This window comes from Camellia sinensis, chromosome 10 (assembly GCF_055761805.1).
Source record: "Camellia sinensis isolate YWXY chromosome 10, ASM5576180v1, whole genome shotgun sequence".
Classification (NCBI taxonomy): Eukaryota; Viridiplantae; Streptophyta; class Magnoliopsida; order Ericales; family Theaceae; genus Camellia; species Camellia sinensis.
The window spans coordinates 160,721,693-160,746,021 of record NC_138970.1 but is presented as its reverse complement, the minus strand read 5'-3'; the positions used below and the strand labels follow the sequence as shown (position 1 = coordinate 160,746,021).

General features: G+C 40.1%; 1 protein-coding gene and 2 non-coding genes across 6 annotated transcripts; all 3 read left to right on the top strand.

The window, feature by feature from the left end:
* Positions 1–454: 454 nt before the first annotated feature.
* Positions 455–23,687, top strand: LOC114268201 (vacuolar protein sorting-associated protein 41 homolog). Of its 4 annotated transcripts, none has more exons than XM_082892714.1 (9): positions 455–2,607; positions 3,849–3,981; positions 4,049–4,139; positions 5,045–5,147; positions 6,119–6,221; positions 6,326–6,388; positions 6,498–6,652; positions 7,205–7,405; positions 23,387–23,687. In XM_082892714.1, exons 7-9 carry the CDS (start codon positions 6,632–6,634, stop codon positions 23,402–23,404), a joined length of 240 nt encoding a protein of 79 aa, XP_082748840.1. In that variant the 5' UTR covers positions 455–2,607; positions 3,849–3,981; positions 4,049–4,139; positions 5,045–5,147; positions 6,119–6,221; positions 6,326–6,388; positions 6,498–6,631; the 3' UTR covers positions 23,405–23,687. The 4 variants fall into 4 exon arrangements, with proteins under 4 accessions (XP_082748840.1, XP_082748841.1, XP_082748838.1 ...); XM_082892715.1 differs by having other exon boundaries at positions 2,301–2,607; positions 6,129–6,221; XM_082892712.1 differs by having other exon boundaries at positions 2,301–2,607; positions 6,057–6,221.
* LOC114268212 (small nucleolar RNA snoR69Y) lies at positions 19,589–19,697 on the top strand. The gene has a single exon (XR_003631173.2). It is a non-coding gene; the product is annotated as a small nucleolar RNA snoR69Y (small nucleolar RNA).
* On the top strand, positions 19,811–19,900 carry LOC114268213 (small nucleolar RNA snoR53Y). Its single transcript, XR_003631174.2, has one exon. It is a non-coding gene; the product is annotated as a small nucleolar RNA snoR53Y (small nucleolar RNA).
* Positions 23,688–24,329: the final 642 nt, after the last annotated feature.

Below are 24,329 nucleotides of genomic sequence, written 5' to 3'. Positions count from 1 at the left end.
CAAGGGTTGGTAAGTTGGAAACAAGGAAAAATAAGGGAGGTTGGGTGTGGTAAACGCGAGTAAAATCAGGGATACATATTAAAGTGAGTAATATTATATCTTGAGTTACCATAAAATATTTTACGTATTTTACTTATATCTTGAGTTATCATGAATTATTTTATGCAATTTATGTTTTATAAATTATATTAATGTTTTAATTACGTTCATTATTTTATGAACCCTATTTGCTTAAATTAAAACTCATGGATATGATTGTTTAAATTTTAGATATTATTGGACAATGAGTATATAAACATTTATTTTTGTGAGAATCATCGCGGGAGTCTTATGTTTTGGGGGACTTAAATAACCATTGGCATCTAATTGGTCATTTTATGGCCTTCTGTTTGTCATGAATCCATTGACCTCTGTTCTGATTTTCACTCTGGTGACCTCTGTTTTGATTTTCCTTCTATACCGTGGTCGTGACTATTCTATTTATATTCTGAAATTCATTTCTGCTATTTAAATTATTGATTAACTCCAATTAAATAATATACAATGTTTTAACCTAAATAATTATTCATGATAATTTTGTGCCCTATACTCTTGATATAATATTTCTCACTCTACTATGTGCTCATTGTTGTTGTTCCCTTTCAGGTGATGAGATGTGAGGAAAAGTGGTAATCTCGTGTAGTGGGACTAGCATAGGATTTAATGCGGACATGTTCTATTTTTGTAATAATTGCCTGATCATCAATAAAATAAATAAAGACCTGATGAATGTTTTTTTTAATAAAAATTATTGAGTATTTTGATTATTTATTTACTTATTTAATTTATTTTCTACTTTATCTTGTCTCCACCTGCACCAATTAATTTGTTAAAATTAGAATTAATTAGCTAGTTTCGAATTCAGCCCTAACCACCCGGGATTGGGTCGTGACAAAAGTGGTATCAGAGCCAAGGTTAAAAAATAATAATAAATAAATAAATAATAAATAAATAAATAAATATATAAATTAATATTTTTAGATTATTCTAACACATTAGTTACTATATGCGTGATCTTTTCTTGCACCATAGTTAATTTTAATGTGATGTAGAGATGGCCGAGCAAAATCTCAGTGAGTTATTCTGGCATGAGCTTGGGACCATGAGTCTATAAGGGATTTTAGAAGAGCATCACACCCCTGCCTCGCCAGAGGAATCGGGGGACTCCGAAAGTATAATTAGACAACTATACCCGGTCCTAGACCAATTGATGGATCAGCCGGTATACGTGCAAGTTGATCCTGACGACGTAGCATTTCTGCGTTGGAGACAGAGCTCCAGCTATACACTAGGAAGATACTTTGGACCTACCCACGTCGTCGACATCGCTCCAGGACTAGACGACCCTTGCTTCGTAGTCGTGCCTTTACCTCCAGTATTTGCTGAAATAAGGGGAAATATATTTCCCATCAACCACATATTCACCGACACCCCAACTCTCTGGACATTATTAATGTCTAGAACGTTGATTTCAGTAATAAGCTGACATATCTTGAGACACCTGTATGGATCACTAACCGAGCATTTTGGAGATATATACAATGCATCTCCATTTACATAATCCAGGCAACATAGGTTGTTTTGGAGTAGCGCAACTGGGATTGGAGTGTGAGCTCCTCATGAAGCATTATTTTCCATGGCTATTTGACTCCCCAATCTAGACTACGAAAAGGAAAACTCTTTTTGTGAGCTGACCACGATTAATTTTAATCCTTATTTTTGTACTGACAATATGAGACTCACTACAACAAAAATAGTCTTTAGAGACGAAAACTAATGATGAAAATAAATTTTGTCACAAAATATATATCTTTTAATGACGAAAATAATATTTCGTCTCCAAATGTACCATTTTTAGAGACAAAAATAAAATTTCGTCACCAATCTCAATATTTAATAAAAAAATTAGGTGACGAAATTATTTTTCGTCATTATTTATATTTTTTTTGTCACCAAAGATTTTCCCACTATTTTTTCGGAGGGTACCAAAATTTTGAGACTTTTGGTGACAAAACAATTGGTCACCAATTATAAAATTATTAATGATGAATATATTTTTGTCACCAATAATTTTTAATATTTTAATATCATTTAGTGACAAAACTATTTTTGTGGCCAATATTTTTATCTTTGGTGAAGAAATAATTTTGTCACCAATAAATGATTTAGTTGCTAAATATTTTAGAGGGAAATGAAAATATATTGGCACCTATGGAAGCAGATATGTTTTTCTTAAAACAAAGAAAAAAAAGAAAAAAAACCTATTATGCTTGGTCATACACACAGACCTCACACACACACACACACACACACACACACACACACACAGTAATTTCTCCATCAAACCTAATTTCACACACACCCACTTGTACTCATTCACGGGACTGAGTTTCCTCATCGTCGCTGCTAACATTTCATCGATTCACACACATCGCTGGTGTGCCAATCGGCTCACCGCCGACAGCTTTTCCTCACCGCCGCCGTTGGTTTCTCCTTCCCTTGCTGCCGATCATTAGCCTCTCCTTTCCTCACCACCACTGCTGTGCCGATCGGCTCACCACCACCACTGTTAGTTTCTCTCTCTCTCTTGATGCTCTCTCTGTGTAATAGTTTCGTCCGCTGCTCTCTCTCTCTGGTGTATATGCTCTAGATACATATAATATATATATAACTTCAGCAACCAATGTTCATCTTTCTTTGTATGTGAATTTTTTTCTTTTTTTGTAAATCCGATTAAAGCCATTGTTCTGGAAATTGAATTCTTTATATGAATTTTTTTTTATTGGCTTGTGTATTGAACCAAGATTTAATCCATTGGCTTTCCTGATTGTTTAATTAATTAACCTTACCTTTTTAAATGCTTCTGTTAACTAGGGGATTTGATTATTATTTTTATTTATTTATTACATTTGTCTTCAGAAAGAAGAGAGGCCAAAACTCATCTTAGAGTAAGCTCAAAGGATGTGAAGATTGTAGATGAAGTAATAGGATATTTGATTGAGTTCATTATTGTTACGTTTGGGAATTTTTTTTGTTTTTTTTTTTTTGTTTTTTGAGATGTTTATAAGCTATATTTTGTTGATATGTTGATTAGATTTTGGTACGAGGACAACGTAATCATTTTGGTCCTTTAATGATTGTTTTTGTTTTCTACCTTAATGATATTCGTCTTTATGCAATGAGTGAGGTTTTTAAATATTGATGTTGAATGAATTAAGACATTTTTATCTTTAATTATGAGAAGACTTTAATAGTAGCATTGAAAAAAAGGCCAGAATATTTATAATCCCTAGCCACCATCTTTATTGCCACATTATCTTAGGTGATTTTTCTTGACTTACAATGTCTTAATTTTGAAGCCCTCTTCCCTTCAGTTCAAAGATTGTCTCCTGATTCATGAATAATATCTATTTTTTTTCAGCATCTCTGCCCATGGAATGCCAAATTTTTGTGTGATTGTTTTATCTATCCTTATTCCTTTTCACGAAGTAATTTTCTGTGCTTTTCATCTATTAATTATTCAGAGCTGTTTAGTATTATGATTTCTACAATCCTTTTATGCCTCAAAATCTTCTTCTGACAACTTTTTTTTCTCTTCTATGACACTACATATTATCCTTCATTAACCCTTTGAATCATGGACTATTTTGTTGTCTAAGCCTCTAATAACCTTTATGGTTCAGTTCTATTACTTTATTCAATTTATTCTATAGTACTAGAACACTATCATATTTCTATATAAATATAGATAGGTAGAAGTCAGTAGTTTACATGATAAGTGTTAAGATGTAGAAAATTGTTGTAAGCAGGGAAATGCTCAGAGACTGGAAGTGCGTGTAGTCACATGGAACAATGATGAGCTTGCAACAGATGCACTACCTGTCCATGGCTTTGAGCATTACAAGGCAAAGGATTATGCCCTTGCTCATGCTCCATTCTCAGGTAAAAGTGTCCAAGAGTTTATGAATTTGCATTCAAACAGTGGTAATACTTATGCATTTTTATGTAGGTAGCAGCTATGCAGGTGGGCAGTGGGCTGCTGTTGATGAGCCATTATACTATATTTTATCCCGAAAGGATGTAGTTATTGCAAAACCTAGGTTAGTTGAATTTTATCTTCCCTTAGTTTCTATTTTAATAGAATGTCAGCATGTAAATTTCCTATTGATAATTAATTACATCACAAAAGGCCAGAATATTTATAATCCGAATACACTTTTCACATATCCAAAATACTTTCATATTTTTTTATTCACTTTTTACATATTTCAATACACTATACACATTTTTCAACACTAATAACAGCCCTAAGGGTTGTTTTTAGCATTATCGTTAATTATATCAATCTATATGCTATCTTATCTATAAAGTAAGAAGACACTTTTTTCGCACTTGTGAATCCAATCACTGCTTAATGCTATCTGTCAAGTTTAGTTCATGAGATGATTATTATGAAAACATTAGGAGTTATCTATTTAAAGTTCTCCCCCGTTTCTCATCTTTTTCATATGTCTGCTCACCAAATGTAGTATCTTTAGAATTCCAATTAAGCATAGGCTCCTCACCATTTATGGATATCTAAATCTGAATACTTCAAGTTTGTGAGAAGGTAGATAGAAGTGAAAAAAATCTGGAAGTTCTTATTGAAAAATAGGAAAATTGTGAAACAAATTAAGAAGGTGCATGAGCAGATAGCTGTCCCAGTTAGTTGGGGGGTGCTTGAGCAGACAAGTGTAGAATTCATCCATTAGTTTTAGTGAGTTCAATGAATTTTTTATTTAACGAATTTAAGTGTATGTCATCTTAATATGGTGAGTGAATTGCCTGCAAATGTAATGCTTTAAATTTTAATTCACCTTGATAGAAAAAATTGTGGGATTTAAAAGCATAATTTTGATTCCTTTACTGCTCGCATTGTTTGTTTTGCCATTATATCATCTCCTATGCCATATTAAAAATCACAAACTCTGTTGATTTACAAATGCAATTTCTTGTTGATTGCTAGGGATGCAAAAGATCATATTTCTTGGCTTTTTCAACATGGATGGCATGAAAAAGCTTTAGCAGCAGTTGAAGCTGGGCAGGGATGAAGTGAGCTTCTTGATGAGGTATTTCTGTTTTATTTTAGTTTAACAGTTCATTTATTTATTTGCATTGTATTACTTACTAAATAAGTAATTGATGCATGATTTACATATGAAATGTTTACATTTTCTTTCCCATATTTTCATGGAAACAATGTAACATAGAAACCTACAATTTGTCTAGATTCTCTTATTTTTTGGAAGTAGGTTATTTATGTGTTGTTATTTTTAGTCATTCTGGGTTACTTTGTGAATATGTCAATTAATACCTAATGTTATAATCATGAATCACCTAGTTCATGAGGCATATGGGTTGCATATGTTCATAGCATGAATAGTTTGAAAGTGTCCTAGAAGGATCATATTGTTTTGGGACCAAAAACTATGCTTAATGCAATGCATTGGATACTTGTCTAAGGCCCAACATTTCAAAATTCAAAATAATGGCCTTTATGCCCTAAATGCTAACATTTGGAAATTCAAAACAATTGCCTTTATGGCCTAAATACTTATTCGGCAACAAAGCCAAGAAAATGATCAACCCACTGAAATCCTTCCATAGCATAAATAATTCAATGCTCCAAACCTTTACGAACCAAAATTCATGCCTCTTTTGTGGCTCCAAATTAAAGCCTTTTAAGGGCATTGTGCTTCTAAAAAATAAAAGAGCCACATTAGGCATTCCAACTCCCCCGAAGTATGAGGTGGTTAAAATTAAAATCTAGTCATTTTCTAGATAAAAGATGGTGCCTAGTCCTTGACAATTGGTTATATATGCCATTTCCATTTATGACGTTCGGACAGTCATTTTTGTAGCCATAGTATGGCTATTTTCACTATCTCCTGTTGTCAGTTTTGATTGTTGCAATTGCAAAATCTTTTTCCTATACATGTGGACAATAACTAAACTTTGCTGTGTATTTCCTTCCATAGTTCCAGATTATATTATAGTATCGGTGGTAATACATTTTCAATTTGTCCACTATGTATGCAAGTGGGGTCTAGCTATCTTGATCATTTGATTATGGAAAGGAAATATACTGAAGCCGCATCATTATGTCCCAAATTGTTGCGAGGATCGGCTTCAGCATGGGAGAGGTACTAAACACTATTAAGTATGACTCTCCTGTAAATTTATTTTTAATAACTAGCAGTGGGTTATTTCTCAAAGATGGGTTTTCTACTTTGCTCATGTTCGTCAGCTTCCTGTATTGGTTCTATACATACCAACTGAAAACCCAAGGTTACGTGATATTGCTTATGAGGTATGTAATAGTTGACATTTCCTGAAAACTTAATTTGATACTTCATATGCTCTTTGGACTTTCTAAATTGGAAATAAAGGTCTTAGCGGTTTTTGTTAATCATCTACAGGTAGCTCTTGTTGCTCTGACAACAAATCCATCTTTCACAAGGATCTCTTGTCAACTGTCAAATCTTGGCCACCTGTAATTTATTATGCTTTGCCTATTATCTCAGCCATAGAACCTCAGCTTAATACTTCATCCATGACTAATGCACTAGGAGAGGTCTGTATGAACATTGTTATCTTGATATTGATTACGAATTTTGGTTATTATTAGCAGAGTTGTATGTAATTGATGGACGGTACGAGAAAGCTTTTGCACTATATGCTGATGTAAGTGCTCTATATGGAGTCTTGCATAGTTTACGTAGAAAACCAACGACAGCTTAAAGTAGTTACACTCCTGAATACACTCACGTGATGCTCTGCAAAATCAAGCTCTGGCTATACTAGTTTCTTGACATTAACTTGGTTGTTTCCTTACTATTTAATTTTCTTTTATTCTTTAGCTTAAGAAGCCAGATATATTTGACTTTCTCGAAAAACATAACTTACATAATGCTCTTCGTGAAAAGGTATGTGTATGTTACCACATTAGGTGATTTTTTTGGTTCGTATCATATCTAAGCTTGAAATTGCCCATTTCCTTGATTTGCTTTTTGTTTCTATTGTTGTTATTGTAATCATTATCAGTTGTTACCTAGAAAGGAAAAATTCAAAGAGAACACTGAAACTTCTGTATTGACACTTTCTTTTGTAATCTATGAATGTATAGGTTGTCCAACTGATGATGACAGATTGCAAACGTGCAATACCATTGTTGGCCCAACACAGAGACTTAATCACTGCATCAAAAGTTGTTTCACAACTTTTGGCTACGAGGAATAAGTGTGATCCCAGATACTTTTTACATCTGTATCTGCTTTCACTATTTGAAGCTAACCCGCATGCTGGAAGGGATTTCCATGATATGCAGGTATGCGGAAAGAGAATTAAATTCATATTAGAAAATGCTTTCACACTAGAGTTGGTTTTGTTCTTAACTTTTGGAGTGATGGGGAGATTGAATCAGAAGAGGCTCATGGGATGAAAATTGATGTGCATAAATAAAAAGAATTGCATAATGGCTAAATATTATCATCTAAATTGATCTTTTGTAATGGCAACTGTGGAGTGTGAGAACCATTCACTTGTGAGCTCCATCAATAAGTGCACCTTTTTTGCCAAAATCTATCTTCTTGTAGATGTTGGAACTATTAAAGTCTTGAGAACAGTGGTTGATTAATCATCCATTCTATGGAAAGATACTTCTATTGGAAATGGTGATATTTCGAATCATGGGATGTGGTAGTGCTATAATTATGTTGTCGAACTAGCACGGGACTCCCAATTCGAAAACTAAATTCAAAAATGCACTTTTTCACACTTAAGCTTGAAAATAGGTCTTCGAAGACAAAAATCGTGCAACAGCAATGAGACGGCCCGGGTAACACCTCAAACACCTCGGGAGGGACCAAAGTAAGTTGTGGAAACTTACGGAACTAGCAAGGGGACTCCCGGTTCGAAAACTAATTTCAAAAATGCACTTTTTCACACTTAAGCTTGAAAATACGCCATCGGAGGCCAAAATCGTGCAACAGCCACAAGACGGCCCGGGTAACACCTTAAACACCTCGGGAGGGACCAATGTGAGTTGTAGAAACTTACAGAACTAGCACGGGACGCCCGGTTTGAAAACGAAGTCCAAAAATGCACTTTTTCACACTTAAGCTTGAAAATAGGCCTTCAGGGGCCAAAATCGTGTCACAGCCACAAGACGGCCCGAGTAACACCTCAAACACCTCAGGAGGGACCAAAGTATTACGGAACTAGCACGAGACTCCCGGTTCGAAAACTAAGTCCAAAAATGTACTTTTTTACACTTAAGCTTGAAAATAAGCCATTGGAGACCAAAATCATGCAACAGCCGCGAGACAGCCTGGGGAACACCTCAAACATCTCGGGGGAGACCAATGTGAGTTGTGAAAACTTACGGAACTAGCACGGGACTCCCGACTTGAAAACTAAGTCCAAAAATGCACTTTTTCACACTTAAGCTTGAAAATAGGCCTTCGGGGGCCAAAATCGTGTAACAGTCATGAGACGGCCAGGACAACATCTCAAACACCTTGGGAGGGACCAATGTGAGTTGTGAAAACTTACGGAACTAGCACGGGACACCTGATTTGAAAACTAAGTCCAAAAATGTACTTTTTCACACTTAAGCTTGAAAATAGGCCATCGGAGGCCAAAATCGTGCAACAGCCATGAGACAGGCCGGTTAACACCTCAAACACCTCGGGAGGGACCAATGTTAGTAGTGGAAACTTACGGAACTAGCACGGGACTCCCGGTTTGAAAACTAAGTCCAAAAATACATTTTTTCACACTTAAGCTTGAAAATAGACCTTCGGGTGCCAAAATCGTGTAACAGCCACGAGACGGCCTGGGTAAAACCTCAAACACCTCGGAAGGGACCAAAGAAAGTTGTGAAAACTTAAGGAACTAGCACGGAACTCCCGGTTTGAAAACTAAGTCCAAAAATGCACTTTTTCACACTTAAGCTTGAAAATAGGCCATCGGAGGCCAAAATCGTGCAACAGCTACGAGTTGGCCCGGGGAACACCTTAAACACCTTGGAAGGGACCAATGTGAGTTGTGAAAATTTAGGAACTAGCACGGGACTCCCAGTTTGAAAACTAAGTCCAAAAATACATTTTTTCACACTAAAGCTTGAAAGTAGGCCTTCGGGGGCCAAAATCGTGTAACAGCCACAAGATGGCCCGGGTAACACCTCAAGCACCTCGGGAGGGACCAAAAAAAGTTGCGAAAACTTACAGAACTAGCACGGGACTCCCGATTCGAAAACTAAGTCCAAAAATGTACTTTTTCACACTTAAGCTTGAAAATAGGCCATCGGAGGCCAAAATCGTGCAGCAGCCATGAGACAGGCCGGTTAACACCTCAAACACCTCGGGAGGGACCAATGTGAGTTGTGGAAACTTACGAAACTAGCATAGGACTCCCGATTTGAAAACTAAGTCCAAAAATGTACTTCTTCACACTTAAGCTTGAAAATAGGCCTTCGGTGGCCAAAATCATGTAACAGTCACGAGACGGCCCGGGTAACACCCTAAACACCTTGGGAGGGACCAAAGTAAGTTGTGAAAACTTATGAAACTAGCACGGGACTCCTAGTTCGAAAACTAAGTCCAAAAGTGCACTTTTTCACACTTAAGCTTGAAAATACGCCATCGGAGGCCAAAATCGTGTCACAGCCACAAGACGGCCCGAGTAACACCTCAAACACCTCAGGAGGGACCAAAGTATTACGGAACTAGCACGAGACTCCCGGTTCGAAAACTAAGTCCAAAAATGTACTTTTTTACACTTAAGCTTGAAAATAAGCCATTGGAGACCAAAATCATGCAACAGCCACGAGACAGCCTGGGGAACACCTCAAACATCTCGGGGGAGACCAATGTGAGTTGTGAAAACTTACGGAACTAGCACGGGACTCCCGACTTGAAAACTAAGTCCAAAAATGCACTTTTTCACACTTAAGCTTGAAAATAGGCCTTCGGGGGCCAAAATCGTGTAACAGTCATGAGACGGCCAGGGCAACATCTCAAACACCTTGGGAGGGACCAATGTGAGTTGTGAAAACTTACGGAACTAGCACGGGACACCCGATTTGAAAACTAAGTCCAAAAATGTACTTTTTCACACTTAAGCTTGAAAATAGGCCATCGGAGGCCAAAATCGTGCAACAGCCATGAGACAGGCCGGTTAACACCTCAAACACCTCGGGAGGGACCAATGTTAGTAGTGGAAACTTACGGAACTAGCACGGGACTCCCGGTTTGAAAACTAAGTCCAAAAATACATTTTTTCACACTTAAGCTTGAAAATAGACCTTCGGGTGCCAAAATCGTGTAACAGCCACGAGACGGCCTGGGTAAAACCTCAAACACCTCGGAAGGGACCAAAGAAAGTTGTGAAAACTTAAGGAACTAGCACGGAACTCCCGGTTTGAAAACTAAGTCCAAAAATGCACTTTTTCACACTTAAGCTTGAAAATAGGCCATCGGAGGCCAAAATCGTGCAACAGCTACGAGTTGGCCCGGGGAACACCTTAAACACCTTGGAAGGGACCAATGTGAGTTGTGAAAATTTAGGAACTAGCACGGGACTCCCAGTTTGAAAACTAAGTCCAAAAATACATTTTTTCACACTAAAGCTTGAAAGTAGGCCTTCGGGGGCCAAAATCGTGTAACAGCCACAAGATGGCCCGGGTAACACCTCAAGCACCTCGGGAGGGACCAAAAAAAGTTGCGAAAACTTACAGAACTAGCACGGGACTCCCGATTCGAAAACTAAGTCCAAAAATGTACTTTTTCACACTTAAGCTTGAAAATAGGCCATCGGAGGCCAAAATCGTGCAGCAGCCATGAGACAGGCCGGTTAACACCTCAAACACCTCGGGAGGGACCAATGTGAGTTGTGGAAACTTACGAAACTAGCATAGGACTCCCGATTTGAAAACTAAGTCCAAAAATGTACTTCTTCACACTTAAGCTTGAAAATAGGCCTTCGGTGGCCAAAATCATGTAACAGTCACGAGACGGCCCGGGTAACACCCTAAACACCTTGGGAGGGACCAAAGTAAGTTGTGAAAACTTATGAAACTAGCACGGGACTCCTAGTTCGAAAACTAAGTCCAAAAGTGCACTTTTTCACACTTAAGCTTGAAAATACGCCATCGGAGGCCAAAATCGTGTCACAGCCACAAGACGGCCCGAGTAACACCTCAAACACCTCAGGAGGGACCAAAGTATTACGGAACTAGCACGAGACTCCCGGTTCGAAAACTAAGTCCAAAAATGTACTTTTTTACACTTAAGCTTGAAAATAAGCCATTGGAGACCAAAATCATGCAACAGCCACGAGACAGCCTGGGGAACACCTCAAACATCTCGGGGGAGACCAATGTGAGTTGTGAAAACTTACGGAACTAGCACGGGACTCCCGACTTGAAAACTAAGTCCAAAAATGCACTTTTTCACACTTAAGCTTGAAAATAGGCCTTCGGGGGCCAAAATCGTGTAACAGTCATGAGACGGCCAGGGCAACATCTCAAACACCTTGGGAGGGACCAATGTGAGTTGTGAAAACTTACGGAACTAGCACGGGACACCCGATTTGAAAACTAAGTCCAAAAATGTACTTTTTCACACTTAAGCTTGAAAATAGGCCATCGGAGGCCAAAATCGTGCAACAGCCATGAGACAGGCCGGTTAACACCTCAAACACCTCGGGAGGGACCAATGTTAGTAGTGGAAACTTACGGAACTAGCACGGGACTCCCGGTTTGAAAACTAAGTCCAAAAATACATTTTTTCACACTTAAGCTTGAAAATAGACCTTCGGGTGCCAAAATCGTGTAACAGCCACGAGACGGCCTGGGTAAAACCTCAAACACCTCGGAAGGGACCAAAGAAAGTTGTGAAAACTTAAGGAACTAGCACGGAACTCCCGGTTTGAAAACTAAGTCCAAAAATGCACTTTTTCACACTTAAGCTTGAAAATAGGCCATCGGAGGCCAAAATCGTGCAACAGCTACGAGTTGGCCCGGGGAACACCTTAAACACCTTGGAAGGGACCAATGTGAGTTGTGAAAATTTAGGAACTAGCACGGGACTCCCAGTTTGAAAACTAAGTCCAAAAATACATTTTTTCACACTAAAGCTTGAAAGTAGGCCTTCGGGGGCCAAAATCGTGTAACAGCCACAAGATGGCCCGGGTAACACCTCAAGCACCTCGGGAGGGACCAAAAAAAGTTGCGAAAACTTACAGAACTAGCACGGGACTCCCGATTCGAAAACTAAGTCCAAAAATGTACTTTTTCACACTTAAGCTTGAAAATAGGCCATCGGAGGCCAAAATCGTGCAGCAGCCATGAGACAGGCCGGTTAACACCTCAAACACCTCGGGAGGGACCAATGTGAGTTGTGGAAACTTACGAAACTAGCATAGGACTCCCGATTTGAAAACTAAGTCCAAAAATGTACTTCTTCACACTTAAGCTTGAAAATAGGCCTTCGGTGGCCAAAATCATGTAACAGTCACGAGACGGCCCGGGTAACACCCTAAACACCTTGGGAGGGACCAAAGTAAGTTGTGAAAACTTATGAAACTAGCACGGGACTCCTAGTTCGAAAACTAAGTCCAAAAGTGCACTTTTTCACACTTAAGCTTGAAAATACGCCATCGGAGGCCAAAATCGTGTCACAGCCACAAGACGGCCCGAGTAACACCTCAAACACCTCAGGAGGGACCAAAGTATTACGGAACTAGCACGAGACTCCCGGTTCGAAAACTAAGTCCAAAAATGTACTTTTTTACACTTAAGCTTGAAAATAAGCCATTGGAGACCAAAATCATGCAACAGCCACGAGACAGCCTGGGGAACACCTCAAACATCTCGGGGGAGACCAATGTGAGTTGTGAAAACTTACGGAACTAGCACGGGACTCCCGACTTGAAAACTAAGTCCAAAAATGCACTTTTTCACACTTAAGCTTGAAAATAGGCCTTCGGGGGCCAAAATCGTGTAACAGTCATGAGACGGCCAGGGCAACATCTCAAACACCTTGGGAGGGACCAATGTGAGTTGTGAAAACTTACGGAACTAGCACGGGACACCCGATTTGAAAACTAAGTCCAAAAATGTACTTTTTCACACTTAAGCTTGAAAATAGGCCATCGGAGGCCAAAATCGTGCAACAGCCATGAGACAGGCCGGTTAACACCTCAAACACCTCGGGAGGGACCAATGTTAGTAGTGGAAACTTACGGAACTAGCACGGGACTCCCGGTTTGAAAACTAAGTCCAAAAATACATTTTTTCACACTTAAGCTTGAAAATAGACCTTCGGGTGCCAAAATCGTGTAACAGCCACGAGACGGCCTGGGTAAAACCTCAAACACCTCGGAAGGGACCAAAGAAAGTTGTGAAAACTTAAGGAACTAGCACGGAACTCCCGGTTTGAAAACTAAGTCCAAAAATGCACTTTTTCACACTTAAGCTTGAAAATAGGCCATCGGAGGCCAAAATCGTGCAACAGCTACGAGTTGGCCCGGGGAACACCTTAAACACCTTGGAAGGGACCAATGTGAGTTGTGAAAATTTAGGAACTAGCACGGGACTCCCAGTTTGAAAACTAAGTCCAAAAATACATTTTTTCACACTAAAGCTTGAAAGTAGGCCTTCGGGGGCCAAAATCGTGTAACAGCCACAAGATGGCCCGGGTAACACCTCAAGCACCTCGGGAGGGACCAAAAAAAGTTGCGAAAACTTACAGAACTAGCACGGGACTCCCGATTCGAAAACTAAGTCCAAAAATGTACTTTTTCACACTTAAGCTTGAAAATAGGCCATCGGAGGCCAAAATCGTGCAGCAGCCATGAGACAGGCCGGTTAACACCTCAAACACCTCGGGAGGGACCAATGTGAGTTGTGGAAACTTACGAAACTAGCATAGGACTCCCGATTTGAAAACTAAGTCCAAAAATGTACTTCTTCACACTTAAGCTTGAAAATAGGCCTTCGGTGGCCAAAATCATGTAACAGTCACGAGACGGCCCGGGTAACACCCTAAACACCTTGGGAGGGACCAAAGTAAGTTGTGAAAACTTATGAAACTAGCACGGGACTCCTAGTTCGAAAACTAAGTCCAAAAGTGCACTTTTTCACACTTAAGCTTGAAAATACGCCATCGGAGGCCAAAATCGTGTCACAGCCACAAGACGGCCCGAGTAACACCTCAAACACCTCAGGAGGGACCAAAGTATTACGGAACTAGCACGAGACTCCCGGTTCGAAAACTAAGTCCAAAAATGTACTTTTTTACACTTAAGCTTGAAAATAAGCCATTGGAGACCAAAATCATGCAACAGCCACGAGACAGCCTGGGGAACACCTCAAACATCTCGGGGGAGACCAATGTGAGTTGTGAAAACTTACGGAACTAGCACGGGACTCCCGGCTTGAAAACTAAGTCCAAAAATGCACTTTTTCACACTTAAGCTTGAAAATAGGCCTTCGGGGGCCAAAATCGTGTAACAGTCATGAGACGGCCAGGGCAACATCTCAAACACCTTGGGAGGGACCAATGTGAGTTGTGAAAACTTACGGAACTAGCACGGGACACCCGATTTGAAAACTAAGTCCAAAAATGTACTTTTTCACACTTAAGCTTGAAAATAGGCCATCGGAGGCCAAAATCGTGCAACAGCCATGAGACAGGCCGGTTAACACCTCAAACACCTCGGGAGGGACCAATGTTAGTAGTGGAAACTTACGGAACTAGCACGGGACTCCCGGTTTGAAAACTAAGTCCAAAAATACATTTTTTCACACTTAAGCTTGAAAATAGACCTTCGGGTGCCAAAATCGTGTAACAGCCACGAGACGGCCTGGGTAAAACCTCAAACACCTCGGAAGGGACCAAAGAAAGTTGTGAAAACTTAAGGAACTAGCACGGAACTCCCGGTTTGAAAACTAAGTCCAAAAATGCACTTTTTCACACTTAAGCTTGAAAATAGGCCATCGGAGGCCAAAATCGTGCAACAGCTACGAGTTGGCCCGGGGAACACCTTAAACACCTTGGAAGGGACCAATGTGAGTTGTGAAAATTTAGGAACTAGCACGGGACTCCCAGTTTGAAAACTAAGTCCAAAAATACATTTTTTCACACTAAAGCTTGAAAGTAGGCCTTCGGGGGCCAAAATCGTGTAACAGCCACAAGATGGCCCGGGTAACACCTCAAGCACCTCGGGAGGGACCAAAAAAAGTTGCGAAAACTTACAGAACTAGCACGGGACTCCCGATTCGAAAACTAAGTCCAAAAATGTACTTTTTCACACTTAAGCTTGAAAATAGGCCATCGGAGGCCAAAATCGTGCAGCAGCCATGAGACAGGCCGGTTAACACCTCAAACACCTCGGGAGGGACCAATGTGAGTTGTGGAAACTTACGAAACTAGCATAGGACTCCCGATTTGAAAACTAAGTCCAAAAATGTACTTCTTCACACTTAAGCTTGAAAATAGGCCTTCGGTGGCCAAAATCATGTAACAGTCACGAGACGGCCCGGGTAACACCCTAAACACCTTGGGAGGGACCAAAGTAAGTTGTGAAAACTTATGAAACTAGCACGGGACTCCTAGTTCGAAAACTAAGTCCAAAAGTGCACTTTTTCACACTTAAGCTTGAAAATACGCCATCGGAGGCCAAAATCGTGTCACAGCCACAAGACGGCCCGAGTAACACCTCAAACACCTCAGGAGGGACCAAAGTATTACGGAACTAGCACGAGACTCCCGGTTCGAAAACTAAGTCCAAAAATGTACTTTTTTACACTTAAGCTTGAAAATAAGCCATTGGAGACCAAAATCATGCAACAGCCACGAGACAGCCTGGGGAACACCTCAAACATCTCGGGGGAGACCAATGTGAGTTGTGAAAACTTACGGAACTAGCACGGGACTCCCGGCTTGAAAACTAAGTCCAAAAATGCACTTTTTCACACTTAAGCTTGAAAATAGGCCTTCGGGGGCCAAAATCGTGTAACAGTCATGAGACGGCCAGGGCAACATCTCAAACACCTTGGGAGGGACCAATGTGAGTTGTGAAAACTTACGGAACTAGCACGGGACACCCGATTTGAAAACTAAGTCCAAAAATGTACTTTTTCACACTTAAGCTTGAAAATAGGCCATCGGAGGCCAAAATCGTGCAACAGCCATGAGACAGGCCGGTTAACACCTCAAACACCTCGGGAGGGACCAATGTTAGTAGTGGAAACTTACGGAACTAGCACGGGACTCCCGGTTTGAAAACTAAGTCCAAAAATACATTTTTTCACACTTAAGCTTGAAAATAGACCTTCGGGTGCCAAAATCGTGTAACAGCCACGAGACGGCCTGGGTAAAACCTCAAACACCTCGGAAGGGACCAAAGAAAGTTGTGAAAACTTAAGGAACTAGCACGGAACTCCCGGTTTGAAAACTAAGTCCAAAAATGCACTTTTTCACACTTAAGCTTGAAAATAGGCCATCGGAGGCCAAAATCGTGCAACAGCTACGAGTTGGCCCGGGGAACACCTTAAACACCTTGGAAGGGACCAATGTGAGTTGTGAAAATTTAGGAACTAGCACGGGACTCCCAGTTTGAAAACTAAGTCCAAAAATACATTTTTTCACACTAAAGCTTGAAAGTAGGCCTTCGGGGGCCAAAATCGTGTAACAGCCACAAGATGGCCCGGGTAACACCTCAAGCACCTCGGGAGGGACCAAAAAAAGTTGCGAAAACTTACAGAACTAGCACGGGACTCCCGATTCGAAAACTAAGTCCAAAAATGTACTTTTTCACACTTAAGCTTGAAAATAGGCCATCGGAGGCCAAAATCGTGCAGCAGCCATGAGACAGGCCGGTTAACACCTCAAACACCTCGGGAGGGACCAATGTGAGTTGTGGAAACTTACGAAACTAGCATAGGACTCCCGATTTGAAAACTAAGTCCAAAAATGTACTTCTTCACACTTAAGCTTGAAAATAGGCCTTCGGTGGCCAAAATCATGTAACAGTCACGAGACGGCCCGGGTAACACCCTAAACACCTTGGGAGGGACCAAAGTAAGTTGTGAAAACTTATGAAACTAGCACGGGACTCCTAGTTCGAAAACTAAGTCCAAAAGTGCACTTTTTCACACTTAAGCTTGAAAATACGCCATCGGAGGCCAAAATCGTGTCACAGCCACAAGACGGCCCGAGTAACACCTCAAACACCTCAGGAGGGACCAAAGTATTACGGAACTAGCACGAGACTCCCGGTTCGAAAACTAAGTCCAAAAATGTACTTTTTTACACTTAAGCTTGAAAATAAGCCATTGGAGACCAAAATCATGCAACAGCCACGAGACAGCCTGGGGAACACCTCAAACATCTCGGGGGAGACCAATGTGAGTTGTGAAAACTTACGGAACTAGCACGGGACTCCCGACTTGAAAACTAAGTCCAAAAATGCACTTTTTCACACTTAAGCTTGAAAATAGGCCTTCGGGGGCCAAAATCGTGTAACAGTCATGAGACGGCCAGGGCAACATCTCAAACACCTTGGGAGGGACCAATGTGAGTTGTGAAAACTTACGGAACTAGCACGGGACACCCGATTTGAAAACTAAGTCCAAAAATGTACTTTTTCACACTTAAGCTTGAAAATAGGCCATCGGAGGCCAAAATCGTGCAACAGCCATGAGACAGGCCGGTTAACACCTCAAACACCTCGGGAGGGACCAATGTTAGTAGTGGAAACTTACGGAACTAGCACGGGACTCCCGGTTTGAAAACTAAGTCCAAAAATACATTTTTTCACACTTAAGCTTGAAAATAGACCTTCGGGTGCCAAAATCGTGTAACAGCCACGAGACGGCCTGGGTAAAACCTCAAACACCTCGGAAGGGACCAAAGAAAGTTGTGAAAACTTAAGGAACTAGCACGGAACTCCCGGTTTGAAAACTAAGTCCAAAAATGCACTTTTTCACACTTAAGCTTGAAAATAGGCCATCGGAGGCCAAAATCGTGCAACAGCTACGAGTTGGCCCGGGGAACACCTTAAACACCTTGGAAGGGACCAATGTGAGTTGTGAAAATTTAGGAACTAGCACGGGACTCCCAGTTTGAAAACTAAGTCCAAAAATACATTTTTTCACACTAAAGCTTGAAAGTAGGCCTTCGGGGGCCAAAATCGTGTAACAGCCACAAGATGGCCCGGGTAACACCTCAAGCACCTCGGGAGGGACCAAAAAAAGTTGCAAAAACTTACAGAACTAGCACGGGACTCCCGATTCGAAAACTAAGTCCAAAAATGTACTTTTTCACACTTAAGCTTGAAAATAGGCCATCGGAGGCCAAAATCGTGCAGCAGCCATGAGACAGGCCGGTTAACACCTCAAACACCTCGGGAGGGACCAATGTGAGTTGTGGAAACTTACGAAACTAGCATAGGACTCCCGATTTGAAAACTAAGTCCAAAAATGTACTTTTTCACACTTAAGCTTGAAAATAGGCCTTCGGTGGCCAAAATCATGTAACAGTCACGAGACGGCCCGGGTAACACCCTAAACACCTTGGGAGGGACCAAAGTAAGTTGTGAAAACTTATGAAACTAGCACGGGACTCCTAGTTCGAAAACTAAGTCCAAAAGTGCACTTTTTCACACTTAATCTTGAAAATACGCTATCGGAGGCCAAAATCGTGCAACAACCACGAGACGGCCCGGGGAACACCTCAAACACCTCGAGAGGGACCAATGTGAGTTGTGGAAACTTATGAAACTAGCACGAGACTCCCGGTTTGAAAACTAAGTCCAAAAATGCATTTTTTCACACTTAAGCTTGAAAATAGGCCTTCGGGGGCCAAAATCGTGTAACAGCCACGAGACGGCCCAGGTAACACCTCAAACACCTTGGGAGGGACCAAAGTAAGTTTTGAAAACTTACGGAACTAGCACGGGACTCCTGATTCGAAAATTAAGTCAAAAATTACACTTTTTCACACTTAAACTTGAAAATAGGCCATCGGAGGCCAAAATCGTGCAACAGCCATGAGTCAGCCCGGGGAACAACTCAAACACCTCGGGAGGGACCAATGTGAGTTGTGAAACTTACGGAACAAGCACGGGACTCTCGGTTTGAAAACTAAGTACAAAAATTCATTTTTTCACACTTAAGCTTGAAAATAAGCCTTCGGGGGCCAAAATCGTGTAACAGCCACGAGACGTCCCGGGTAACACCTCAAAAATGCACTTTTTTCACACTTATGCTTAACTAAGTCCAAAACTAAGTCCAAAAATGCCTCTGTATTAGTTGAATTCTAGCCCAGGTCTCTTTCTCTCTCTCTCTCTCTCTCTATATATATATATATATATAAACTACGTATATATGTATGTTGATTTGAATTTGGATCTTCGAGTTTGTGAGGAAAAGAAAGAAAAGTGAGAATTTGTGTAAAAAATTGTATTTTTAGTAATAAATTTGTGAAATTCGAGATCTAAAAAGTATGGTAGTACGATGATGATAAATGTTAATCCCAGCTCATTATGAGGCCTTGTTTTTAGAGACTAAGGCCTGGGAATAGACTCTATCCAACATCTATCTGAGCTTCAAAACTTTTTTTGTGTTATTATTTTATTTTTATTTTAATTTTAATTTTGATTTTTGATTTTTGATTTATTACTATAACTTTTGTGATTAGAAAAACAAGGTTTTGATCTTTTTAATGTTCCCTGTGATGTTTGTAAGTCTGATGACCATGCTGATTCTGATCAATTTGTGATTGAATCCTTATTTACTTGTTTTTCTGAGGGAACATTACACTTTTTTGCCATTTTCAATTTTTTACTTCCCTTGAATTGAATTTTTTTTTTTTTTTTTTTTTTGCAGATTTAAATCTTATTATATAAAAATATGATTAGTCTAGCATTGTTGTTAGAGATCTCCAATCTATAGTACTTAAAATTATCCTCAATCCTTTTATCAATTAGTTATCAAATTAAGAGAGATTTATTTTTTTAATCAAATTGATAATTAAATTTGAGTTTGATGAAAATTTAAAAAAATAAAAGGTTGAAGATTGAAATTTTTTCATTAAATTTTATGAAAGGAGAAATTTTGGATAAGAAGGAAATTTTAAAAGGATTTTGATGAAAGAACGTGGTTAGTTCATCTTAAATTATACTTTTATTCAAATTTAAATTCTCAAATTAGATGGAAAATAAGTAGTGAAGAGGTGGAGATGCTCTTTACATAGTAAATTAGCACGGGAGGGACCAATGTGAGTTGTGAAAATTTATGGAACTAACACGGGACTCCTAGTTTGAAAACTAAGTTCAAAAATACATTTTTTTACACTTTAGCTTGAAAATAGGCCTTCGGGGGGCCAAAATCGCGTAACATCCATAAGACGGCCCAGGTAACACCTCAAACACCTCGGGAAGGACCAAAGTAAGTTATGGAAACTTACAGAATTAGCACGGGACTCCCGGTTCGAAAACTAAGTCCAAAAATGTACTTTTTCACACTTAAGCTAGAAAATAGGCCATCGGAGGCCAAAATCGTGCAACAGCCACGAGACGGCCAGGGGAACACCTCAAACACCTCGGGAGGGACCAATGTGAGTTGTGGAAACTTACGGAACTAGTTGGGGACTCCCGGTTTGAAAACTAAGTTCAAAAATGCACTTTTTCACACCAAAGCTTGAAAATAGGCCTTCGAGGGTCAAAATCGTGTAACAGCCACGAGACGGCCTGGGTAACAACTCAAACACCTCGGGATGGACCAATGTAAGTTGTGGTAACTTACGGAACTAGCACGGGACTCCCGGTTTGAAAACTAAGTCCAAAAATACACTTTTTCAAACTTAAGTTTGAAAATAGGCCTTCGGCAACCAAAATCGTGTGCAGCCATGAGACGGCCCGGGTAACACCTCAAACACCTCGGGACGGACCGAAGTAATTTTTGAAAACTTACGGAACTAGCATGGGACTCCCAGTTCGTAAACTAAGTCCAAAAATGTAATTTTTCACACTTCAACTTGAAAATAGGCCATCAGAGGCCAAAATCATACAACAGCCACGAGACGGTCTGGGTAACACCTCAAACACCTCGGGACGGACCAATGTGAGTTGTGGAAACTTACGGAACTAGCACGGGACTCCCGGTTTGAAAACTAAGTCCAAAAATGTACTTTTTCACACTTAAGCTTGAGAATAGGGTTTCGGCGGCCCAAATCGTGTAGTAGCCACGAGACGGCCCAAGTAACACCTCAAACACCTCAGGAGGGACCAAAATAAGTTATGAAAATTTACGGAACTAGCACGAGACTCCTGGTTCGAAAACTAAGTCCAAAAATGCACTTTTTCACACTTAAGTTTAAAAATAGGCCATCGGAGGCCAAAATCGTGCAACAGCCACGAGTCAGCCCGGGGAACACCTCAAAAACCTTGGGAGGGACCAATGTGAGTTGTGGAAACTTACGGAAGTAGCATGGGACTCCTGGTTTGAAAACTAAATCAAAAAATGTATTTTTTCACACTTAAGCTTGAAAATAGGCCTTCGGGGGCCAAAATCGTGTAACAGCCACAAGACGGCCTGGGTAACTCCTCAAACACCTCGAAGAGGGACCAAAATAAGTTGTGGAAACTTACGGAACTAGCACAGGACTCCCGGTTTGAAAACTAAGTCCAAAAAATATATTTTTTCACACTTAAGCTTTAAAATAGGCCTTCGGGTGCCAAAATCGTGTAACAGTCACGAGACGGCCCGGGTAACACCCTGAACACCTCGGGAGGGACCAAAGTAAGTTGTGAAAATTTACGGAACTAGCACGGGACTCCCGGTTCGAAAACTAAGTCCAAAAATGCACTTTTTGACACTTAAGCTTTAAAATAGGCCATCAGAGGCCAAAATCGTGCAACAGCCACGAGTCAGCCTGGAAAACACCTCAAACACCTCGGGAGGGACCAATGTGAGTTATGGAACCTTACGGAACTAGCACGGGACTACCGGTTTGAAAACTAAGTCCAAAAATGCATTTTTTCACACTTAAGCTTGAAAATAGGCCTTCGGCGGCCAAAATCGTATAACAGTCGCGAGACGGCCCGGGTAACACCTCGGGAGAGACCAAAGTAAGTTTTGGAAACTTACGGAACTAGCACGGGACTCCCGGTTCGAAAACTAAGTCCAAAAATGTACTTTTTCACACTTAAGCTTGAAAATAGGCCATCAAAGGCCAAAATTGTGCAACAGCTTGGAGACGGCCCGGGGAACACCTCAAACACCTCAGGACAGACCAATGTGAGTTATGGAAACTTACGGAACTAGCACAGGACTCCCGATTTGAAAACTAAGCCCAAAAATGCACTTTTTCAAACTTAAGCTTGAAAATAGGCATTCGAGGCCCAAAATCGTGTGACAGCAACGAGACGGCCTGGGTAACACCTCAACCAACTCAGGAGGGACCAAAATAAGTTGTGGAAACTTAGAGAACTAGCACAGGACTCCCGGTTCGAAAACTAAGTCTAAAAATGCACTTTTTCACACTTAAGCTTGAAAATAGGCCATCGGAGGCCAAAATCGTGCAACAGCCATGAGATGGCCCGGGTAACATCTCAAACACCTTAGGAGGGTCCAATGTTAGTTGTGGAAACTTACGGAACTAGCACGAGACTCCCGGTTTGAAAACTAAGTCCAAAAATACATTTTTTCACACTAAACCTTGAAAATAGGCCATCGGCGGCCAAAATCGTGTAACAGCCATGAGACGGCCTGGATAACACCTCAAACACCTCGGGAGGGACCAAAGTAAGTTTTGGAAACTTATGGAACAAGCACGGGACATCCAGTTCGAAAACTAAGTCCAAAAATGCACTTTTACACACTTAAGCTTGAAAATAGGTCATCGGAGGCCAAAATCGTACAACAGCCACGAGACGGCACGGGGAACACCTCAAACACCTCGGGAGGGACCAATGTGAGTTGTGGAAACTTACAGAATTAGCACAGGACTCTCTGTTCGAAAACTAAGTCCAAAAATGCACTTTTTCACACTTAAGCTTGAAATAGGCCATCGAGGCCCAAAATTGTGTAACAGGCATGGGAAGGCCCGGGAAACACCTCAAACATGTCGGGAGGGACCAATGTAAGTTGTGAAAACTTACGGAACTAGCACTGGACTTCCGATTTGAAAACTAAGTCGAAAAATATATGTTAAATTTGTATATTTTATTGATAAGATAATAATTATCTAACTTGCATTCTTTTTTCTTTTTTCTTTTTTTGTGTTTCATTTTTTTGCAGATTCGAGATTTGATATGAACATGTTTGGTAATTTGGAAAGCAGAAGCTAGCTCATTTTGTGTTTTTGTTCATATTACCTTACTTGTATTTTGGTTGCGTTGTAAATTTTATATTTTTGTTGGTGTTACAGGTCATGTTTCGTTATCCGCACTTGACATTTTATTTTTGTTGATATTAGTAGTCATGTTTTTTGTGGATATTAGGAGACGTGTTTGGTAATCCGCATGCGGTTGATATTATATTTTTGTGGGTAATGCTGAAATTCGATTGTGATGTTTATGAAAATGAACAGATTTTTGTATTGATTTGTAATAGATATTTTATTAAACAGGTTATTGAAATGCGCAGGGAATTTTCAGATGAATAGGTTAAATTTAATTCGAAAATAGGACCCCTATTCCAAATTTTTTAATTTTTATTAGCGATGAAATAAAAAATGTCACTATTAGTTTTCAAAAAACATGACGAATAATTTTGTCACTAATGATATAGTACCAAACAAATAATTTCGTCACATTTGCTGAATATTTCGTCGCTAAATTGAAATATTTGGTGACAAAATATTTTTTGTCATTGAAGAATTTGCTTTTCTGCTCATTTTAGTGACGAATTTTTTTGTCACCTTAATCCATATCATTGGTGGGGAAAACTTTCGTCACTAAAATCTATTTGGTGACGAAATATTTCGTCGCCAAAAATAATTAAAATAAAATATTATTTAGTTTTGGTGACGAAATTGATGTTATAGAGTACAAAAAATGCAACATTTGGAGACAAAACATTTCGTCGCCAAAAATGAAAAATAGGTGACGAAACTGTTTTTCGTCACCAGGTACTTTCAGCGACAACGTACAGCAACAAACGTGGTGACAATTTTTTTTCGTCACAGATCAGTTTAGTAACAAAAATTTGATGCTTGAAGACAAAATCAGTTTGTCACCAA

Excerpts from the sequence above, each read along its gene's own strand:
- LOC114268201 (XM_082892714.1), top strand. The coding sequence starts at position 6,632 with ATGACTAATGCACTAGGAGAG. Across the intron at positions 6,653-7,204 it reads TGACTAATGCACTAGGAGAG|GTTGTCCAACTGATGATGAC; the intron begins GTCTGTATGAAC and ends ATGAATGTATAG.